The following is a 23535-nucleotide window of genomic DNA, read 5'->3' as shown; positions in this document are numbered from 1 at the left end:
TAGTAAGGGTATTTTGGTTGAGTTAAATATCTTGGGTTGGATAAGAGTATTTTGGTAATTTTTATTTAAGTTTAGTTACAAAGAATTAACAGTATAGGGTGTTTTTAAACGGAGGATTTGATTTATAAAAATTGAAAATATATAGTGTGTAAACCCCAATAGTTAAAAGAGCAGATCATTAAATATAATTTTACCTAAAACTTTTGATATGATGGGTTTATGGTTGGATTAGACAGTGATCAGACCTATAACAGTGACAAATTGTACATGAATTGATTACAGGATAAATTATTATCCGGGCCCTGCCCTTGATCTATAATCTCATGCCACCTGAAGAACATTATATAAACATAGTTGATGAGATTTGGTGAAACTAAACATTAATTGACCACCACCTTTGTAATATAAAATCTTGTACAAATATGAGCTGACAATTCTGAAGAGAAGTCTGAATCTTTACCAAGATACGACAGTAACTCTTACTGATTACCCTAATCCCACTTGGCCAAACAAATGATAAGACTTCTAGTTAGGGTCATCCAGAGGTACGAGAGAAAGACAGGGCCCAATCTTTTGTCAAGATTAGGTGGTTTCTTGTTGGAAAACAAATGGTCGTAAGGTAGTTACATGGACCATCACGGTTGCCCGATAGCTGGGTGATGAGGTGACTGCATACCCACCCAGAAATTTTTGCCTCAAAGGATACCTCTAATAAGTTCATTCTATGAGCCTCCCAAAAAGTCTCCTTCTTATCTTTCAATTTTCCCCCATATTTCTTTTATGAACAGCGAGTTTGGTGCTCTGATGGTGACCCAAAAGTATATGATTCATTACGTGGATCCCATGCAGACGGGGGACGTGGCAGCAAGCCATTAGGTGCTAAAGCTGGAGATTTGCATGTCTCCGTTACGTGACGCGTATAGGCCAAACGTATCATACGATTCGTGATTTACTAATGAACTTGCGATTAATTAGCGGCTTCTTCGTTACAATACATTCAATATGGCATAAAAGAACAAACTATAAGACATAACTTTGTATGTAAACTTACAAATTGACCGTTTTAATTTCTTTTTTTTTTCTTTTGAAAAAGAAAACATCTCTCCGGTTGATTGATTGGTTCTACTTCCTCTTGTTCTTGCTCCCCAGTAGAAGCGTAACGTAGAAAAGTATCCGAAAGAAGAAGCCCCACGCCACCGTAACCCAGAGGCAGCTCCACTTGCTGAGATCGGTAATCGCCTGCTGCGTTAAAAATTCCGGGCCCGTCGTGATGCATGTCGTGCTGTTGAGGCCCGTCTTAATGGTCGAGCTCATGACCTTGAGCAACTCGACCTTCTTGGCCGCCGCCAAGCTCTCCAACGGGGTGTTGTCGAACATCTGCACGCCTCTCACAAAGCAGCGAGTGGGATCGCTGAACTCGTTCTGGAGCACTGCCTCGTAGGGGTACTTGACGAGGGAGAGGTAGTGGAACCAGATCCAGTAGTCAGGGATCCTGTCCCGATTGATGAAGAAGCCGCAGAAGAGCAAGAAGTAGGCGAGGATGGCGACGACGACGGTGTAGCCGAGCATCACGTGCGGCACCACGCCGGAGAGGAAGGTGACGAAGCCGCTCCCAGCCCAGAACGAGGCGAGGACGACGAGGGTGAAGAACACGAATCCCGAGGCGCCGCCGGATAGCCCGACGGCGAAAAATGTGATGAGGCCGAAGGCGAGGGAGAGGAAGACGAGCGGGGGGAAGCCGACGATAGTGTGGGATAGGACGTAAGAGATGCGCCTATAGGCGTTGTGTGCGGTCTCCCGCATAAAGATGTAGCGCTCCTGGAGGAAGACGGGGAGGGCGTCTGCGCACGTGTAGAACATGGTCGACATGGCGATGGCGAAGAAACCGAGGCGCTCCTGGATGCCTTTCGGGGAGTCGTCGAGACGCCAGAAGATGGTGGCGAGGATGAAGCCGGTGATCATAACAGTGCCGAGCCGCATGATGTAGAGCTCGGGCATCCGCCGCGTGTTGGTGAACGACCGGCGGGTGAGCACACCCATCTCCACCCAGAATGAGTTGGCGTAGCTGGGGAGCGCCGACGTGGCGGAGGTCACCAGCTTCCCGCGCGAGATGCTCGCAGTGATTGCCTCCTTGAAACCCACCTCGGGATCCCCGCGCGGGTCCCGAGGCTGCTTTGCCTGCCACTTGGAGTTGGACATGACAAGGGCGTGGGCCCCCTCGGGGGATGACTCGAGCTCGCGGATGAGGTCGAGGGCGAACTCGGTCGGGTTCTCGTTGACGGGTACGGGCCGGCCGAACTCGCTGAGGAAAGGGGAGAGGCCGCTGGGTTTGCCGTAGTATACGGTCTCGCCGCGGGAGAGGAAGAGGAGGTGATCGAGGAGGGAGAGAATCCGGTAACTGGGCTGGTGGATGGACATAATTACGACGCTGCCACTGCGCGCGATCCGCTGTAGGACCTGGACGACGAGGAAGGCGCTAGTGGAGTCGAGGCCGGAGGTGGGCTCGTCGAGGAAGAGGATGATGGGGTCATGGATGACGTCGACCCCGATAGAGACGCGCCGCCTTTCCCCGCCGGAGACGCCACGATGGCCCTCGTCGCCGATGATGGTGTTGGCGGCGTTGCGGAGGCCGAGCTGGTCGATGAGGTCCTGGACGCGCGTCCGCTTCTTGGAGGCCGGGAGGGAGCTGGGGAGGCGGAGGTCGGCGGAGTAGCTCAAAGTCTCCTCGACGGTGAGCATCGGATAGAGGAGATCGTCCTGCATGACGTAGGCGGAGATGGAGCGGAGGACGCTGCTCTCGAGGTGTTCCCCGTTGAGGGTGACGCGGCCGAGGAGGCGGTCGCGGGAGATCCGGTTCGCCAAGGCGTCGATGAGGGTCGACTTACCGGACCCGCTCGCCCCAAGGACGGCGAGGATCTCGCCCTCCCTCGCCTCCCCGGAGATGGAGTTCAGCAGCATCCGCGTCCCGGTGCCAGAAGACCCGGCCGTGACGGGATCCGATGCGAGCCGGCTGTTACCACGGAGGGAGAAGCGGCTGGGCTTGTGGATGGTGTAGGAGAGGTCGGAGAACGCGAGGACGAACTGTGGCCGTCCGGTGGGGCCCGGCTGCCCCACGTTGGGTACCTCGAGTATGACGTGGGGCGATGAGGATGATGCTGCGGCGGATGTCGGCGGCATGTTGGACTCGTCGCCGGTTTCCTCCATCGGAGAGAGCTCTCGTTCGAACAACGGAAGCTTATCTAGGAGCCGAGCCATGCCACGAAGTAGCAGTAGTAATAGTAGTAGTTATTACGTGGAGGTTATGGCACTCTTCTCGGCTCGAAGTTCGTGTTCTCCAAAAGTACTACTTAATACTGGGAAAGAAGGAAGAGAGATACACAACTTCGCCTTTTACTTTGTTTCACTAAACTAGCTAGCTCTATATTTATAGAGGCAAATAGTGGTTCTTCTTTAACACGTTTTAATTGTACCGGAAAGGCAACGCGGTCAAGTGGTACTACTACGCTGCAGTATATAGTAACAACGAATCCCAAAGGAAAAGGAAAACAAAAACTAGCTTGATATAATGTGAATAAACAGTTAGGTGCAAGAAAGTTCCAACGTAGGTTCAAACGCACAAGGAATCATCCCACGTGTACATTCCTGCACCTCGGTCTTCCGTCAATGTTTTATTCATGCATATATATATATATATATATATATATATATATATATATATCTTTGAGTTTGTCTCGAAATCCGACGTGGCAAGAGATCCAGACGGCTAGATAGATGTAAATGGAAAAGGGTGTAAGTTAGAGGGTGGTGAGATTTTTTGGTCAAAATTCGACGATGGTTATCCATGCGCATGTCGTGCCTTATTTAGCTTAGATACGTCTGAAAATTTCCTCCACGCCGACTCTTAATTGTCACCTTCCTAAGTTTCCAATTAGGGGTCCAAATTGGAGATGGGAATTGGTTGCTTGCCCATCCTAACTTCCAATTGGATTACTCCATTACCTACGACTCAAATTTAAATATTAACTTAAACCCTCTAGGTGGGTAGTACGTACGTAGTTAGTTGATAAAGTTCTCATATGAAGAGCAAGCAATAGGGGATTATTTTGGAGTCAGTAGTTACACAACAACCCATCATTTAATATATAATTTTGTACAGTTTACTTTCTCCACAACATTTCTTGTTCCTTAGATATCGCCATACTTTGTTTTAACTTTTAATTTCCTTGTATAGCTAATATATCTTTTCCACACGGCAATAACTAATAATATAAGTCGCCATCGTATTAATTTGAGCCTTCTTTTTCACATAACTAGAGTACAATTTAAGTACTGTACTCCACCTTTCTCTCTATATTAATTTACACACCTCGCTCATTGACTGACTGTGAATTGATTATTTCTCGTTTGTATATATAAGAAGCTACCTGGAATGCAGTTAATTAGGTCCAAATTCATTAATTGCATCATGTAGAAGCTAATTAGGTTTCAAATATAATTTCGTGTGAAGGTCATAAAAATGGGGATTTATAGAGAGAGTTCAGATGTCGGAATCAAAGCGTATGAAGGCTGACTCCTTGAGATTTGAATAATGTGGTGTTGTTAAGAAAACATTGGACTTTGGATGGCAATTAGAGAGACAATTAAGGCGTAAAGAGAGCTGCGAATATTAATATAATATCAAACAATAAATGCAGATAGATTTGCATATCGTTACATGAGATATTTTTGGGTTTCAGACTTATTCTTAGCATATGAGCTACTTGACCTTTGTTACAAGCTATAGATAATAGATACCATGCGTATTAATCAGTGCATATGCTGCTACTTATCTACAAACCAACTTATTTCTTTCGTATAGTTAACAAACATTTTCAGTACAACATGCATGCATAGTTAAAAGTCAATCATTTATGTCGGACTTACTATTAAGGGGTCTATTTATGTATTAATTAATATTATTTACATCCATATACATATGTATATATATGGATGCGTACAAAGTTGCAACTGTTACTGGGGCTACTTATATATATATATATATATATATATTCGTTGCTTGTAGTGTGGACTACGGTTGTAATAAGTTTCTTCAAAGTGCAGTCTCGTGAAGATTTTGTTCTCCATGTCAAACTTTTCATCTATAAGTTTAGACGAGAAAAATACTAAAAGAGAGTAGATTGTTAGCTAGATCTTTTCCTCTTTCTAGTATTAGTTTATCATTAATTATAGAATATATCAATCAAATTATTATACTTGGGCCAGGCCTAAATAGACCTAACTAGGCTCAATAGTTTCTTCGACTTCTTTAGCCCATGGGCAGTGTTACCTATTAATCAAGTACATAGATACTGCAAGCTTGAACCATAATTAATTGATAAAATTATCATTTAGGTTTAGTTGGTCAAATAACATAAGTAAAAGGGGAATTTTATCGCAAATTTAATAGTTTTTTTAAAGAAAAAGTTGACACCGACTTGATCACCTTTCCATGCTCAAACACACTCATTGCAAGCTAATAATATCACATCATTCCTCACACTATGAAAGCTCACACTTTACAAACTAGTAGAGATCCAGTTGCATGATCTCTACTGCCTTGCAACCAAAGTCTTTTTAATTGCATCCTAGATCTCAAGCTCATAATTATATATAGAAGCTAGAAGGCTATAGATCGATCCAAAGTTAAGTAGAAGCAATGAGCTATTATAGTTGCAAGTCGGCGGCGGGATGCGTCGACGCTCGGATTCCGGTGCGAGCGAGCTACGTCAACCTGTACAAGTGGCCCGAGTCCGACGCCGAGTTCATGAAGTCGGTGACGAGGAGGAGAGAGGATCATAGCTTTAATAATCGCGCTTGTTCGGCAGGGCCGGAGGTGGTGGATAGCTATTCGTGCAGGCAGTTGTATCTGAGGAGTTATACGTTCTCTAAGAAGAAGGAGACCGTCCCTGAGAAGACGATGAGGTGCTTCGGCAAAGTTAAGGAGAAGGCCGCCGTATTCCCGTTATTTATCCCGCAGAATAAGAATAATATCGAGAGCAGTGATCATAAAGGTAAGGATAAGGATAAGAAAGGTAATAATAATAATAATAATAAGAAGAAGAAGAAGAAGAAGAAGAGGAATAAGGATAAGATCTGTATTAGGGTGAAGAAGTTGAGACAAGCTTCTTACTCGGCAATGTGTTCCATCTTTTGCCGGATTCTCTCTTGCTCCGCGAGCGTCGACGTGGCGGATCGCTCGCCGGCGTAGTAATTAATTAAATTGTAATCGTCGGTATTAATTAATTCTCTTTGTGCCGATCATTTATTATAATAGTAAATAAATAATAGTACTTTTTTCCTTCCAAATATGTGAATATAATTTATTTGTTCATAAAACCGTATGAGCACTACCATAACTTCTTCTTTTTTTTTTTGTTGAAGAAATTAAATTAAATTATGTCGTGCCTATTTTGATATATGTTGAATTTATATATCGGGAAAGATTAATTTTTATGTCTAGTTTACGATTAACTTAAGGATTCTCTGTTGGTAAAGATAAAATTAGGGGTTAAAATAAATGAGCGGCTCGAGCTTGGCTCTGCTCGGTTAGAGCTGAGCTAAGCCTAAGCCCGAGCCGAGTTCGACGGCTCAAAAATAATTTCGAGTCGAGCCTGAGCCGGAGCCGACTCACTTAAGCTCGGCTTGATATGCTTTTTACGAAAGAGTTTTTCACAAAACCGTAGTTCCTAAATCCCAACTTTGCTTCCCGATGGCAACTCTCTCAAATCCCTAGCTCGCCTCCTCTTCCTTCGACAACAGCAAGCCGCCTTTTCCTTCAACGTCCTTTTCCACCGTGGCCCACCTCCTCCTCCTTCGGCAACGGCAAGCCCCATGCTCGTCCTCTTTCGCCAAGCCACTGCCTCGTCCTTTTTGGCAATGGCAAGTCCCCTCCTCCTACTCCTTTAATCCGACTCCTCCTCCTTCGGCAACGGCAAGCTGCCGCCTCGTCCTCCTCCTCTAAGCTACCGCTTTGTCCTCTTTCACTAAGCCACCGCCTCGTCTTCCTCGTCCGTCAACTTGATCTGACTCTAGCTCTGTTTAGCTTGATCTAGTTCGACTTGAATGAGACGTGATAATAGGCTCATTTCAGGCTCGAGCTCAGTTTGGCCCAACTCGAGTTGAGCTGAGCCAAGCCTAAGCTTGAGCAGGCTCGGCTCATTTACACCCCTGGATAGAATAAATATAGATTATTTGCTTATTTATGGTGTTTCCTAATTAATAGTAGTTAATGGGCTCTGTGTGAAGCCTGAGCCTAGTATTCTTTTTGTTATTTCTTATGAGTTAATTGGGCCTAATATATCTATTAGGCTTCATGGGCCTAAAGGTGAAGTTGTGGGCCCAATTATTCTTTTTTTCGAGTCCATAAAAGAAAGCTAAGCTAAGCTAAGCTTTATTAAGAGAATGGACACCTAACACAACTCATGGGCCCCTTAATATTTATATATTTTATTTATTTTCACATAGACCTTCTTTATTTATTTTTATAATACTTTGACATCTTGAATTATTAATATCTTTCAACTCTTGACCATATTGGCAAAAAAATATTCAATTACTATCTTACCCTTATTTTTAATATTCTAAAATAAAATAAAAATTAGTTCATAGTGTGCCCAAAAGACAAACTAAGAAAAAGTTTATATAAAAACGGTTGATGATTCGATTATTATTATTAATCAAGATACAAGTGTAATATATCGGAAGACGGTAAGTGCTAACTGGTGACGTGTTTAATTAAGTTATATGCTCAACTATGCAATTATCTCCTTGTACATTAAGCGTATCTACGTAAAAAACTATAACTATATATAATATTCTTTTAAAGGGTAAATATTTCCTATAGGTGTCTTAAACACCAAGTAACACACTTTATTATAATACACCTAAAACGAGGTCATGAATCATGTGGCAGACAAGTAAAAAGATAGTAAACAGTATGTTTTTATTATTATTATTTGATGGGGACTTATTATTTATTTATTTATTTTTTAATAAAGGAAGCTGAGACTTTAGCTAAGTATTATTTGTTGCGATCTCCAAAGGAATCAACTAGAGAAAACATACCTTCCTTTCCCTTTTGTGCAACCTAATTTGATGCACAGTTATATTTCTCTCTAAAAGAGTGAGCAAATGGGATATAGAATAAAAATAAAAATAATAGAATTGCCCTTCATTTTAAGCTCCACTGCAAGAGGTGAGGAGCTGAGCTGTTGACACTGGTTTTGGTTCAAGGTGTATAGGTTCATCCCTAGCCTTCCAGGGTCAAAAGCCCTATCAAAATTCAGCCTAATGGTTCCCACTGGTGATGGATTCAAAAGCCCTACTGGACCATAGTGCTTCTTCGTCTAAAATATAAATATTCCTTAGCTATATGCAATATGATTCTCTTTGTTCTTGACTCCTTCAAAGCAGCTTATTTTTCTTGCCTTCCCCATCATATAAATAATGGTGACGATGATAGTTTTAAACTTATCGTAATCACCTCCTAGATAGGTCAAATCGTAGAGAAGCCAGCTCTTATTCAATGAGAAGAAATTAGGAGGACTTATTTTGCTATCGCTTTTGTCTCCTTTTGTGAGATCAAACTTAGCTTTTAAGGCTAGCACGCCAACCATTTTGGCGGATTCGGGCATACGATTAATCCACTTTGCCGTGCAAAATCCTTGGTCCTCTTCCGAGTCTCTCGAGTCCATGTCATGTCGCGACTTTGGCCTATTTTTGCTTTTGGATGTCACGTAGACGTAGTTGATCCAAACTTTTGACCTTATTGGAAACAACTTTATTATTGATGTTACACAAGGTTGGACGGCACTAAACCGAGATTAGACACACACACACACAAAATTCTTCTTCGCTGATGTTAAAATATTTGAATATAGGAAGCTCCAACGAAGATTCTGGGGTCATCTTTGTCAAGCTAGTAAACATCATCAAAGGCAAAAGGCATAGAATTCCATGAGACTTGTTTAAGTTGTCATTGAGAGAGAAAGAAAGACAAAAAAAAAAGAATATTATAAATTTATATGGAGAGGCTAAGAAAAGTCAGACTACCCCCCATCATTGTACATTATTCCTCATTTAGAAGAGGACAATGGGCAATTGGAAAATTCGAAGTACGAAGGAGCTGCAACAATGTGATTCGTCATTCGTCATTCGTCATTCGTCTGTCAACACAACCTTATTTTCAAATTGGAATCTAAGCTTTTTTTGCCGTATTACTTAGAAGCAAACCTAACATCATGCAGAAAACGTACAAGTCTTTTATCACGGTACTTTATATATATATATAAAATGTCGTCTCTATTAATAATGTTTATAGTTGTTAAATATTATTTATGTTGAGGTTTCTTTGTACGGCGAGAAGAAGAGAAAGAAGAAGAAGAATATCACTATTATCGTATGGCCCCCAAACTTATCGGTAATTCACAAAAAGGTCCCGAAACCCCACGCCAACAAAGTCATTCATATATATAAGTGAAAGTCCCCCCGTGCAGCCAGCTTCCTGGAAACTTCCTTGCGGTCTTAAATATGGAAGATTTAATTTAAAAGAAGCTTCTCGTAGTTCCATTCTTGGGGGTGTCTGTTGGCATATAGGAGTCGCTGTTGGCGTCTCATTCATTCCCACTCTGCGCCTCTTCTGGGAAGAAGTGGAGACGAGATCTCTCTTTCACTCTTCCTGATTTCGTCCTTCCCCGATCTCCCAAGGTTTCTTGGGGTTTTCGAGTGGTTGATGCGTTAAACCATTTTCTTGGATAAGTTTAATCGGGATTCGGGTTTTGATGGGGAAAGGAGGGCAGGTGCAAGGCATGAGGGGTGGATCCGATGGATCGGAGGCGGCGGTAGTGCCACCGCCGCATTTGTCCTTTCCCGCTTGGGCGAGAAGCGTGCAAGAATGCGAGGCTGCGTTCAAGGTCAACGCCGAGGAGGGGCTGCGACCCGGTGATGTGGCGGCGCGGCGGGAGAAGTATGGGTGGAACGAGCTCGAGAAGCACTCGGGTCCTTCCATTTGGCAATTGGTTCTTGAGCAGTTCAATGATACGCTGGTTAGGATTCTTCTCGTCGCCGCCGTCGTCTCCTTCGTCCTCGCTTGGTTCAATGGAAACGAAGGCGGGGAGATGGGGATTACTGCCTTCGTGGAACCTTTGGTTATCTTCCTGATTCTTATAGTTAATGCCATTGTGGGGGTTTGGCAAGAGAACAATGCCGAGAAGTCATTGGAGGCATTGAAAGAAATCCAATCCGAGCACGCCACCGTCAAGAGGAACGGCGAGTGGATTCATAATTTGCCTGCGAAGGAGCTCGTCCCAGGGGATATTGTGGAGCTCAGGGTTGGGGATAAAATTCCAGCCGATATGCGGGTTTTGTATCTGATAAGTTCTACTCTGAGGCTAGAACAGGGGTCTCTTACTGGAGAAAACGCTTCTGTGAATAAAACTAGTCATAAGGTCGATTGGGAGGATTCCGATATCCAGGGAAAAGAGTGCATGGTCTTTGCTGGTACCACTGTCGTAAATGGGAGTTGCGTGTGTTTGGTTACACAGACGGGTATGAACACTGAGATAGGGAAGATACATTCTCAGATCCATGAAGCCTCCCAGGAGGATGATGATACGCCGCTGAAGAAGAAACTGAATGAGTTTGGGGAAACGCTTACGGCAATAATTGGGGTGATTTGTGCTCTGGTTTGGCTCATCAATGTGAAGTACTTCTTTACTTGGGAGTATGTTGATGGCTGGCCGAGGAACTTTAAGTTCTCTTTTGAGAAGTGCACATATTACTTTGAGATTGCGGTGGCTTTGGCTGTTGCTGCAATCCCTGAGGGTTTGCCGGCGGTGATCACTACTTGCTTGGCATTGGGCACGCGGAAGATGGCACAGAAAAATGCTCTGGTGCGAAAGCTACCGAGTGTTGAGACTCTAGGATGCACGACTGTCATTTGTTCTGACAAGACTGGAACATTGACCACAAACCAGATGTCGGCAGTTAAGCTTGTGGCAATGGGTTGCTGGACAGATACAGTTCGTAGCTTCAAAGTGGATGGAACTACGTATGACCCTTGTGATGGGAAGATCCACGATTGGCCCAGGGGTAACATGGACCCAAATCTTCAAATGATCGCAAAAATTGCTGCTGTTTGCAATGATGCAAGTGTTGCTGCTTCTGAGCATCAGTTTGTTGCTACTGGAATGCCAACAGAGGCAGCTCTGAAGGTAAAGATTCATCCATTATGTCCTGTAGGTGAAATAATGGATATGATGGTAATATTCTCCTTATAAATGTGTTGAGGGTAAAACAAAGTATCTGATTTATTCTTTCAAGGGTTTCACTGCTAGACTCCTGAGTAGTTAATAATTCATCGGAAACCATGAGATCGCATCACATACGCCTCTCTTATAATTGCCCTTGAACATCATATTTAGTTACCAAAATGCTTAAATAAGGCATAAGGTAGATCCGACTTACTATGGCTGTGTTTGGAATGCATTTTTGTTAATTACCTGGTATTTTGTTTGACCTTTTGAGCTGGACAATGTGAACATATTTTCTCTCTCTGTTAAAGATGTTTTTATTTCCTTTCAGGTTTTGGCTGAGAAAATGGGACTTCCTGATGGCTATAGTGCACTATCTACTGATTCTTCTGAGATTTTACGTATGCTAATGCCCTTAAGCTTTCTGATTTAAGAATAAAAATGTTTTATTGTGGAAACTTGTGGGAACTTATGTTGATTTTCTTATTGTTTGCCATTTGAAGGATGTTGCCAATTGTGGAATAGTGTCACTAAAAGGGTCGCAACTCTTGAATTTGATCGCACTCGAAAATCAATGGGGGTAATTGTGAAATCAAAATCAGGAAACAATTCTTTACTCGTGAAGGTACTCTTGATCATCTCTATTTTGAACAATTCCTTTGTCATCGCATTACTTGCTTCTATTGCATCAAACAGTTGTGATTTGGAATGTGAACATTATTGCTAATGTTCTTCTGGAAGATGGCACAATTTGAGTTTACTTTAAGAAACAATATATGAGTTCTGTCCGAAATCAATCCATTTCAAACAAAAGGTATCGGGCGGTACATGACCAAGTCGACCAATATCAGGCCTCATTTCGGCGGTATAGTAATGGTTTTCATCTTTTTTGCTAATCCCAAATTGGCTTCCACCTGTTTTAGATGAAACGGCCAAAAGCAATTTGGTGATATGTACATGAACATTTGACTGTTGGTATTTGTTACTTACTAGCAAGGGGCATCTAAGGATCAAAACTTGGATTTGGTGCAATTTGACAGGAGTGGTTAGAATGAGTAAGTTGAATGCACTTGGTCAACAAGTAAATACACCTCTTTTCTGGTGTCTTTGGTAGCAGGTGATTGGAAAAGATGGTTGAATTGCATTAGGTATCACTGATAATGGACTTTGCGGTAGAGTTGGGGGGATTTTAGCTAGTCAACATTTTCTTTGATGCTCCTTTTATGGTTTCTTCTGTAGATACGAAGAAGAAATTACTTTTTCATGGTTTCAATATGTTTTGTAAGTATGGATGGTTCCCTTTTCCTTCCAAGGCTTGCTTCTTTTTGTCACATCTGTAGTCCTTACAAGTGTATCTTGAAGTGCGTCTGTATTGTCTTGAGGTTATTCAATTCACCATATTTAGAAAGTAATATTCTGAGTAACTGATATTTAAAAGCTGCATTCTGTCAGGGAGCAGTGGAAAATTTGTTGGAGAGAAGTACGCATGTTCAGCTGCTTGATGGTTCAGTTGTGCTGCTGGACGAAAATTTAAAGGGTTCTCTTTTGGCAACTCTTCGTCAAATGTCAACGAATGCATTGCGCTGTTTGGGTTTTGCATATAAGGATGATCTAGCAGAATTTGCCACCTACGACGGTGAAGAGCATCCAGCTCACAAGCTTTTGCTTGATCCATCAAACTATTCATCAATAGAGAGTGATCTTATTTTTGTTGGCTTAGTTGGCCTGAGGGTATGATGATCCACTGAATACACATCTTGTCAATATGGAACCTTCTTATTGCATTGCCATTTATCTTTCCACGGCAATTTAACATGTATTGTTGGTTTGATCATGACAGGATCCTCCTCGAGAGGAGGTCTACAAGGCAATTGAAGATTGTAGAGCTGCTGGCATTCGTGTTATGGTAATAACAGGGGATAACAAAGAAACTGCAGAGGCAATATGCCGTGAAATAGGAATATTTGGACCTCACGAAGACATCAGTTTTAGGAGCCTTACAGGGAAGGAATTCATGTCACTCCCTGATAAAAAGAATCTTTTGAGGCAAAAAGGTGGCCTTCTCTTTTCTAGATCAGAACCTAAGCACAAGCAAGAGATTGTGAGACTGCTGAAAGAAGATGGTGAGGTTGTTGCAATGACAGGGGATGGCGTGAATGATGCCCCTGCTCTGAAATTGGCAGATATTGGTATAGCAATGGGAATTACTGGGACTGAGGTATGACCTGTTCATTTGTTTGGTCACTATCTCATTTTCTTTTTCCTATTGCTTCTTAGAACCTGTATGTATGTTGTCAACATCTCTACGTATGTTTAACTAGGTGGATTTGATTCATACAAGTTTAGAGTGCCACATTGGATCATGCAATTCCTTCATATCCTGACTTCCAGTTTTTCCTCAAATGGACTTTAGTTTAGTTCATTAGATATGTTAATTGATTATATCATTCAATTCTTTGCACCATCTATCATAGAGATACTAATTAATTTTCTACCTTATTTCAGGTTGCTAAAGAAGCTTCAGACATGGTGCTAGCAGATGATAATTTCAGTACTATAGTTGCAGCTGTTGGTGAAGGAAGATCTATTTATAACAACATGAAGGATTTCATAAGGTCTCCTCAAATAGAGTTCTGACTAGCTTTACTAATCTGCATGCTTATTTATTGTTCAGTTATCATCCTTAACACTTTGATATAAATGGTATAGTGAAGTTCTATAGATTCATAATTCTTGTTGTTATTCAATATTGTTCTACCTGTTACACAATTTTCTGGCTTTCTCCATCCTTTTGATGATACAAATTTTGCTAAGTGTGCTAATTTTGAAAGATAAAGTGCAATTTTTTTAAAGTTTCACATTTCAAGCTTAGTTTCTTGGACAATATTGATGACGTAGTATTAGAAATTGTGTAGAATGTTTTTGGACTTCTTGATTCAAACTCTGACATTTTAAGGTGGTTCTGGCTACATTATATGGTTTCTTAATGTAAGACACTCTATGTTAGATCCCATTATCTGTTCCATTGTCCTAGCGTTGATGCCATTGTACAGGAAATCAGTTTATCTGCAGTTATGGTCTTATGTGCATTAGACAATATTCTTTCGTTGATTTTGCAAGTGCTCACTATATTACATTCTCATAGTTAATATATGATTTCTACTGTATGCCATTTTCAGTTTTGTTCTACTATGAGTGGGTAGCTTCAATGGTAAATAATCTCTTTCTGTTTTGCCAATGCAGATATATGATCTCCTCAAATATTGGTGAAGTTGCTTCTATTTTTCTAACTTCGGCTTTAGGTATTCCTGAGGGGCTGATACCAGTCCAACTTTTGTGGGTCAATCTTGTCACTGATGGTCCTCCTGCAACAGCTTTGAGTTTCAACCCACCTGATAAAGACATCATGAAGAAACCACCACGGAGGAGTGATGACTCATTGATCACTCCATGGATTTTATTCCGTTACATGGTAAATATTCCTCTTCTTTGGAACAGCTGACGAATATCTGTAATGTATATACTTTGAACAGAATAATTGGGCATCTTTAACAGTGGGGAAGGCAACATAAAAATTCATGCCATTAAGAAGTTTTCTAAGGTCAGTTCGGAAAATAGATTATCATAGATTATAATTGCTCACTTTACACATAAATTCAGAAAGAAAAAAAAAAAGACAAGATTCTCTCTCAGTTGTGAGTGCATTAGGTCTGCTTTTATCTGTAAACTTTTTTTCCCTTAATTCTGGCAGCATGGAGGTCCTATTAGAGATATGCCCTTTTAAATGTACTTGCACATAATATTTGACATTTCCAGCCATACATCATCTGGGTAGTATTGTGATTGAGAACTTATGTATTTGTGCTGGGCTTTTTGGTGAAATCTCTGGCTTGAGAACACCATTGCAGATGGGTGAAGTGACTCAATTTTCTCTCTACATGCAGGTCATCGGCCTCTATGTGGGAATCGCTACTGTGGGTATCTTCATCATATGGTACACTCATGGCTCCTTCATGGGTATTGACCTGTCTGGTGATGGCCACACTCTTGTCACATATTCTCAGCTCTCAAACTGGAGTCAGTGCTCCTCATGGGATGGCTTCAAGGTTACTCCTTTCACTGCTGGAACACGACGCTTCTCCTTTGACACCAACCCTTGTGAATACTTTCAGAATGGTAAAGTAAAGGCAACGACCCTCTCTCTATCTGTCCTAGTGGCTATAGAGATGTTCAATTCTCTTAATGCTCTGTCTGAAGATGCTAGCCTCCTGAGCATGCCTCCTTGGGTCAACCCTTGGCTTCTCTTGGCAATGTCCGTGTCATTCGGACTGCATTTCTTAATCTTATATGTGCCATTCCTCGCGCAAGTGTTTGGGATTGTACCCCTTAGCCTCAACGAATGGCTCTTAGTTTTGGCGGTTGCTTTTCCAGTGATCCTTATCGATGAGGTCCTTAAGTTTGTAGGACGGTGCATGAACTCTTCAGGTGCCCGGAGACGATCTGAAAAGCACAAGGATGAGTAGAGGGTAACCTGAAATTTTGAACCCCAGATTCTCACATGGGATTTCTTTGCTGTAACTAGTGTACTGTGCAGGTTCCTCAATTCTGTTCTTCCTTGAGTGGTTATATGAGAATGAACATCTCCAGCAACACACACTGATTCAAGCGGGTTTCCAATTGTTTATTGGACTGAGCTCTATATACATTATTAAATGCACTGATCGTCAGGATGAACAGTTGTTCGTTCTGTTGGTCATACTTTATTTCGTACAGTCGAAAGGTTATCATCTAATGAGATGCTCTGCAGCTAAACACAAAAGTGCTCGTTATATTTTGAGCTTTTCGTCTAGAACAATGTACGCAAATAAGGCCACGTTGTGACGATATGAAAAAGATGCAACTCAATTTTCTTTTTTGCGGCTTCAGTTTTCTGTAAAATTGCAATATATATATATAGTGGTCTCTTAGTCTCTCAGACACATACATTGCTTGCTGTCGTCTTGTTTCGTAGTGCTTAAATATCTTTTGCTTGTAATGGGTGGTTCTACTGTTTGAACATAGTTGTTACTATTAATTTTTTTGTTTGTTGAGAAAATGCCAAACAAATCAAGCATAAACAGGTGTCCAGCCAGAGTCATCTCTTGTTCTTGATTTCCTGTGATTTTGTCTAATAAATACCAATGCCAATGTTACAGTTCTAAGAGCACAGCATAATCTTAAGCAAACACACTTTTGTCTCTTGGTCACAACAATTTGCAGAAACATCTAAGCGACAAGCAGCTTCAATACAACCTAATGTACGCGGTTTCGTCCTTCAGTTTGATTGTTACAGCACCTACCACGTAATTGTAGCTTCTGGCATCTCCAAAATTAGCCACCCTTAAATTTCAAGACCACGAAGAAAAAAAAAATTGAAATTATTGTGGTAATTAAGAGATATAAATCCATTTCATTAGAGGGCCAGCTCGTGAGGTAGACCTGTTTAATACGATTGCTTTAGCCATTCAAAAAAGGAATGCAACAGTTCATCTGGCTAAATACATAAAGGGCTCGAGTGCTATAAAACATTGTGGACAATCTAAGTGGAAGTGGGAAAGAAAAATGATACAAAATTACAATGCCAGAATTCATGATGTGAGAAATACACTTCGATTAATTAAAGGAAACCAAAAAAAAAATTGAAAACTCCAGATCGACAAGAACAGCAACCTAGCCTTTAGTATTTGGGTCCGCTTCTTTGGGTGAAGTGCCAATTGATCGATTTTGAACAAACATGACAATTAGCTTACCTTCCCTCAGATTTGATTAACTGTGAGAAAACTCGGCTCATTGAGACATCAGAGAGATCATGTCCATCTGTGGTATTGACTTCCTCCACCGTCGTACTTTCTATGACAGGACTGACGTTTTGAACATGAGAAGAAAGTTCCACAATTCGGTTGATACTATTTATTTCAGAGAAACTAGATTCAGCCTCTTGTAGCTGCAATACATACTCCAAATTCCACAGCACATCTCCCATTGCAGGCCGGTCCACACCATAATCAGACAGGCATTTCTCCACTGTCTCTCCAAACTTCCTCAGGGAATCTGATCTAATTGTTCCGGCTATTCTTTTATCGATGATTTGATGCAACTCTCCTTTCTTCTGCCACTTCATTCCCCACTCTGCTAGGTTCACCATCTCCCTTGGAAGCGTGGGATCAATGACTGGTCTGGCACAAACTACCTCAAGCAAAACCACTCCAAATGAGTAGACATCCGACTTCTCTGTCAACTGTTGCCTCCGGAAATACTCAGGATCAAGGTATCCAAAGCTCCCTTTTACTGCAGTACTAACATGTGTCTGGTCCAATTCAGGTCCGGTCTTTGAGAGTCCGAAGTCAGCAACCTTCGCCATGAGGTTCTCATCAAGTAAAATGTTTGCCGACTTAACATCACGGTGGATGATGGCCTTCGCAAAACCTGTGTGAAGGTAGTGAAGTCCTCTGGCTGAACCAATGCAAATTTCCAGCCTCTCTTTCCAGCTAAGAGAAGGAAGATCTGAGCCATAGAGATGGCTCTTGAGAGTACCTTTCTCCATGTACTCATAAACTAGAATCATCTCATTCCTCTCGTCACAGTACCCAATCAGAGAAACTAGATGACGGTGGCGCAATCGTGATAGCAACTCAATCTCTGTGTGGAATTCATTGAGCCCTTGTTGAGATTTTGGATTTCCTCTCTTCACTGCAACTTTTGTGTCATCCCTTAGCACTCCCTTGTAGACCTTTCCGAAACCTCCAACTCCAATGACCCAATTCTCATCGAAGTTATTTGTTGCTTCTTGCAGCACGGGAAAAGAGAAGCGGTAGCCAAGGCTTCCATTCTGCAATGATGTAAGGGTAGTACCATTGGAGGTTCTACTTCCTGTGCTAAGAGAAGTCAGCCCATTGATAGAGAAAGGCACCCAAGTTTTTGAATGCTGCTTTTCTGCCTTTCTCTTTCTAAGTACAATGAAAAGAACAGCAACAATAATCACAACAGCAGCTGCTCCAATAACTGAACCCAATATTACACCAAAATTCTTCTTTGAACCAGCAGGTTCAATAATAATGACAGAACCAGAGCTATTTCTCACTTTCATGATCTCAAGACCGTTTAGGATGCCATCTGGTAGTACATTACCTAAAGTTGATGGGCCAATGCTGATGCGAATCTTATTGGATGAATCACTAACTGACAGAACAAAATCCATATAATAAGCTGTAGCCAAACTGTTGCTCGTAAGAGTCGAGAGATCGAGATCACCAGCTACTAACCAGCTACTCACATAAACATTAAAGTAGAGCATATTAAGAGACTTACTAACTATGTCACAGAAATGAAACCGTATCAAGTAGCTGGAACTTCCATCGACATCGAACTGCCATGTCATATTGAAAACTGCTACTGAAGTGTTTGACTTTGCCAATTCTGTAGCTGTACCATAAACCATATCTGGGGCAGTCTCCTGAGTTGCACCGCCTATCATATAATTAATGTTTCCGGAGAAAGAGACTGATTTGGTAAGATTTGCATCGAGTAAAAAACTTTGATCTTTGACCCAGGTTCTCCAAAGTGTATCATTATCTGGTGTAATTTTTGGACCACCCATATTTATCCTATAAACTGTCTCCAATGGCTCCGTCGACAAGCCAAGATACTGCATAGGAGGGTTAACAGTCTGTGCAGAGTCGACAATTAGGTTATCAGGGGCTGAAACAACCTCCATGGCATTTATGAAGGCAAGGTTTCCCGACGGCTTGAAGGAAAGGATAAGGGTGTCCCGAGTTATGTTCAGCAAGTACTCCTTGAACACTGGAGAAGAACTACTCGGTGGCCGGAAACCATTTAGGAGGACAACATCCTGGGTCGAGACGGTAAAGTCTGCGGTGGTAAGATTATAACTTTGGTACACAAAAGGGAAGAAATAAAGGCGGATGAAGTGCCTGCCATGCTTCTGAATTTTGAAAGAGTAGGAGGAGGATCCTGTGAAGATACGAGCAGTTTGGTATAGAGCTGAGCTATCGAAGGAAGAGACCGAGTTTGATGTGGTGTTGGCAAGGATATTTTTAGGGGTTGTCAGGGTCGAAGAAGACCCATCGGCGATGAAAGTTCTCTGGCCAATTACCGTGTTTGTTGAGGATCCGCAGTCAACAAGGTAGTTGTCTGCTGGGGTAAATTGTGCATTACAGCCACAAAGAACAGATATGATCCCAATAATGCTGAAGACCAAATGAAGCTCTCCCACATCCATTATGTAACAGAGCTGCTGGCTAAATGGAGAATGCCTGATATTTCTCAGAGAACACCAATGAAAGATGCAATGGAGTAAAACCCTATAGATAGATACAACTCTCAAAATTATACAAGAAGTATATGGATGTTTTGAGTGAGAAAGCTCTAATTCTAACTAATTTCACCTTATATCCTGAGATCAGAACCCATCATTACATACACCACAAGAAGGTTTCCCAAAAGAAGAACAAGAACTAAAAGAGAAAATCAAATCTTGGATCAGGGATCAAATGTAATCTAATTTAACAAGCGCCAGAACAAGGAAAGGGAGCAGCAATCAATTCCACTCCACTTCAGAATCAAAAGAGAAGCAACCAAATAAAGATCTACTCAAACCCAACAGACAGCAACATCAAAGAAAAGATGGCACCTTTGGCATCTACCGGGATGGGGGTTTCACGGGGGTTTTAACCGGATCTGCAAGAACAATAAACCAAGACCCACAATCAATCGGGATCTGCCAAGGAATGCAGCCCAACTCGTCGCCCTGATCGAGCCGTCCGGCCTCAAAAAAATGGCACCTTTTTGAAGAGAGACAACGCGAAGAGTTAATCAATAATGGTTGGTCGGAAACGGCAACTGCTGCTAGTCTATCAAAATAAAAAGAAACTGCTTCATTAAAGCCACCGCCCCCAACCTGGTGATCTTAATCATTGTACTTGCCTATTTTAGTCCACTTCATTTCAAGATTTTTTTTTTCCTTTTTCATGTTCCCCCACAAAAAAAAAAAAAAAAAGTCTTTTTATCTCCACTAAATTCGATCTTGTATATATACTCTCCTATGTAAAACCTTTACATCACAATAATTAGAACACGTTTTGCGACAAAAGTAAAAGTATAATATATAAGAAAATAATAATAACTATTATTATTAGTAGCACAAGTATAACATATCTAAGAAGCTACTAAGTATCCTTGTCATTAATTATATGTTAAAGAAAGTCATACGAAAGGAGACTCTGAGAGTGATACGTTATTTTTCTTAAGATATTAAATTTTCTCCTAATCACATCACTTAATTATCTTTTAAGTTATTTTTTTTTTCTAATACTCTTTCTCCAAGTGGAAGAAGAGATAGAAACGTAGCAGCTCAGCTATCTCGCGCGTTCTTCAACGGTCAACGTTCCAATTAAGTGTGAAACCCAACCATGAGGGCTTCTTCTAGAAGTCATTTACCATTAGAATACTTGCAAGAAAGAAAGCAAGTGGATTCATATAATATATATTATATATAATATGGTTTATAGTTCGAAACGGTTGGCATAAAATTCAAGCTACTGTCAATGTCAAATAGTCAAAGATGACAAACTCCTTCATATTTTGCACTTCTTTGTTGTTTTCTGAATGAAAAGATGAACTCAAGCAATTGGGTCAACAGTTTTACTATTTGATTCGATGTCCAATTACCCTATCTAATTTTAAATCTAAGCGTCCAACCTCTACACTAAGTTGCAACCATTAGTTAATCATTAATGAAAATATGAAAAAAGACTTAAAATCAATCAAATATAAGTAAATACTATTAAAATATAAAAATAAAAATTAGATTATTAATATATAAAAGTGAAAAGTTCTCACAAATGTGTCACAAAAATATGGGAGTGTCACCATTCTTTAAAAACTCATATTTTTATGTGAGTTAATAATTAAAGACTATGATTAAACAAGACTTAAGTCTAATTTTCTCAAAAAATAGTACTTACTTCTAAACAACAAACAAAACTAGAGTTGGCATCCATCACAATTCAAAACAAACAAACAAACAACCAAATGCTTGAAAAGATTTGAGCTAAGTTGTCCATCTAATCATGCCATGGATATGAAACAACACATCCCAACACTCCACGTCTCCACCGAACTTGTCATAGTTAATTAACACCAACAATAAAAATATTTATTAGTTGATTAAAGAAAGATTAGTGGAAAGACTGCAAAAATCCGGCATAAATCTCGGAGATAATGAGGGAAAAAGGATTAAATAATTAAATGGAAGCTTCGGCATGCAAATAGCCATGTGAGAACTCCAAGGATGGTGATTTAATACCACTCCTTCATTAATTAATCCTTAAATAAGCTTTTCCTTTTCTTTTCTTTTTGGTGTCAAGGAATAAGTGGTTGGGTGGTATATTCCAATAACAGCTAAGGGTTCAATTGGATTGGGCTGGATGCATTAATGTATCTTGGATTAGATTGGACCCACTTGTGTTTGTAGAATATTTGGATCAACTTATTATTATTATTATTTTGCACCATCAAGCCATTCTTAATTTCTCATGTTCACATTTTGGTTTTCAATTTTATTTCAATGTTAAATAAAAAGTTTATAAACTAAAATCTTTAAATTAGCACCGATAAAGAAAAGCCCGTTACCACTGACGGCCCAACCTAATAGACCAACATATGAAATATTCGCTCGAGGAGGTATGATATATACTATATGTTCGTAACCTAACAACTTAAACTTTAAAGTCATGTGTTAATCGAAACTTTTTAATATTTTCTTGATGGACACTATAGAAATGGTGAAGAATTTTTTTTTTTTTTAAATAGGATGGCTAAAAAATATCACTTCGGATCATCTTACACTACTCAAGGATGCAACTCAATAACAGTATAAACGCCTAACATGGGCATAAATTTGTAGTCCAGAAACCCAGCTTGGATGAATATAATTTTTTCCATTCATCTTCCTCACTCTCTCTTCCTACAAGGACTGACATCAAGCCAATATCAACCAAGAGATGCGTCTCTGATGCTTTGACCACCACGTCCACTATCATAACTCTTCTTCTGGGGGAACACATAATCCTCATCGCTGTAATTAATCATGAAGAATAGTCTATTCAAACAAATTTCAATCAGGAAAACTATCCAGCTTTGTAAATTTAAAAGTGTCACTGTTCAACGATGTTGATTTTGCCCTCAAGCGCTATTCTACGTGCTTTCTTTTTCAATCTATATAGAATCTCAAAGTAACTCGCCATTTGGTGTTCTTGCTGCTTTTAGCTGCGCAAGTCACAAGTCATGCAATATTAATTGATCTCCCAGGTGAGTGCTGATAGTACAAGCACACCTCTTAGTTATTATATATGTTCTTGCTTCCATTGACAAGTTTTCACTTCATTTGCTAGACAATTCACAATGGTTGAACATAGACCAAGGTGCGTCGTCGCAATGTTTGATCAAAAATTCTCTATGACGGTAAGAAAACTATAGTAACGGAGAGCATTATGAACTGCAACAATTTCCAGTTTCGTGCGAAAACAACATGCTCTTACATGCTAGATTCTACTGTGGTGACTACGAGAATCACTCGAATCAATCTCCAATTCGACGACAACCAGAGGCTTCTTGGATGAGGAGCCAATGTGCTATGAAGTCTTCACTTGAATTAGAACCATTTCCAGAAGATATGTTGTATAAAGAGGTAGCAGGAGATGCTGGTTTTTATCTGAAGGAAAGGATGAATTTTGGTGCCTTCATAGGTATAAGGTAAGAATGCTTTTGCTTAAAGTATACAACATCATCAACATAGCATTGCAAATCAGATTGGCCTATATTTCCAAAAAAGAAACAAATGACAAGAAGTAATCCTATGGTATTATATAAAGACTACAAAATAGTTAGTAATATTCTAAACACTTTCTTCCAATTTCTCATTTCAACGCATTCAATCATTTTTTCCCCCATTTGACAGGTTCAATATAGGTACTGGATGCAAGAATGCAACTTAACAATGCCACATGCCAAGTGCTGTCTTTTTACCAAGTTGAGGTCTCAGGTCCAATTACTTCGAAGCTGACTCCAATGGAGGGGCCTTTATTGCCTTCCACGATCAATGCAATGGGAAGTATTCACAGCCATCAACTTGAATCAAATCAGTGGAGGGAGTAATGACCAAGAAGGTGCTTCCAACTATATCATTTGC

General features: G+C 40.7%; 4 protein-coding genes across 4 annotated transcripts; 2 read left to right on the top strand and 2 right to left on the bottom strand.

The window, feature by feature from the left end:
* Nucleotides 1-948: 948 nt before the first annotated feature.
* Nucleotides 949-3546, bottom strand: LOC140781415 (ABC transporter G family member 5-like). The gene has a single exon (XM_073127363.1). The coding sequence runs from the start codon at nt 3253-3255 to the stop codon at nt 1123-1125; it is 2133 nt and encodes a 710-aa protein (XP_072983464.1). The 5' UTR covers nt 3256-3546; the 3' UTR covers nt 949-1122.
* Nucleotides 3547-5661: 2115 nt separating this feature from the next.
* LOC140782483 (uncharacterized) lies at nt 5662-6306 on the top strand. Its single transcript, XM_073129069.1, has one exon. It carries the CDS (start codon nt 5696-5698, stop codon nt 6245-6247), a length of 552 nt encoding a protein of 183 aa, XP_072985170.1. The 5' UTR covers nt 5662-5695; the 3' UTR covers nt 6248-6306.
* Nucleotides 6307-9679: 3373 nt separating this feature from the next.
* LOC140782100 (calcium-transporting ATPase 1, endoplasmic reticulum-type-like) lies at nt 9680-16267 on the top strand. The gene is made up of 8 exons (XM_073128484.1): nt 9680-11249; nt 11620-11689; nt 11792-11913; nt 12741-13019; nt 13129-13506; nt 13794-13903; nt 14532-14760; nt 15233-16267. The coding sequence occupies exons 1-8, from the start codon at nt 9819-9821 to the stop codon at nt 15809-15811; spliced, it is 3198 nt and encodes a 1065-aa protein (XP_072984585.1). The 5' UTR covers nt 9680-9818; the 3' UTR covers nt 15812-16267.
* Nucleotides 16268-16756: 489 nt separating this feature from the next.
* On the bottom strand, nt 16757-20216 carry LOC140782843 (receptor-like protein kinase HERK 1). The gene has a single exon (XM_073129659.1). It carries the CDS (start codon nt 19564-19566, stop codon nt 17074-17076), a length of 2493 nt encoding a protein of 830 aa, XP_072985760.1. The 5' UTR covers nt 19567-20216; the 3' UTR covers nt 16757-17073.
* Nucleotides 20217-23535: the final 3319 nt, after the last annotated feature.

The sequence above is a fragment of the Typha latifolia genome, chromosome 2 (assembly GCF_019914945.1).
Source record: "Typha latifolia isolate L0001 chromosome 2, TyphaL0001v2, whole genome shotgun sequence".
Lineage (NCBI taxonomy): Eukaryota > Viridiplantae > Streptophyta > Magnoliopsida > Poales > Typhaceae > Typha > Typha latifolia.
This window is presented reverse-complemented; position numbering and strand designations above follow the sequence as displayed.

Coding starts and splice junctions, on each gene's coding strand:
- LOC140782483 (XM_073129069.1), top strand. CDS start 5,696: ATGAGCTATTATAGTTGCAAGTCGGCGGCGGGATGCGTCGACGCTCGG.
- LOC140782100 (XM_073128484.1), top strand. CDS start 9,819: ATGGGGAAAGGAGGGCAGGTGCAAGGCATGAGGGGTGGATCCGATGGA. Junction 11,690..11,791: donor TGATTCTTCTGAGATTTTAC/GTATGCTAATGC, acceptor TGCCATTTGAAG/GATGTTGCCAATTGTGGAAT. Junction 14,761..15,232: donor GGATTTTATTCCGTTACATG/GTAAATATTCCT, acceptor CTCTACATGCAG/GTCATCGGCCTCTATGTGGG.
- LOC140782843 (XM_073129659.1), bottom strand. CDS start 19,566: ATGGATGTGGGAGAGCTTCATTTGGTCTTCAGCATTATTGGGATCATA.
- LOC140781415 (XM_073127363.1), bottom strand. CDS start 3,255: ATGGCTCGGCTCCTAGATAAGCTTCCGTTGTTCGAACGAGAGCTCTCT.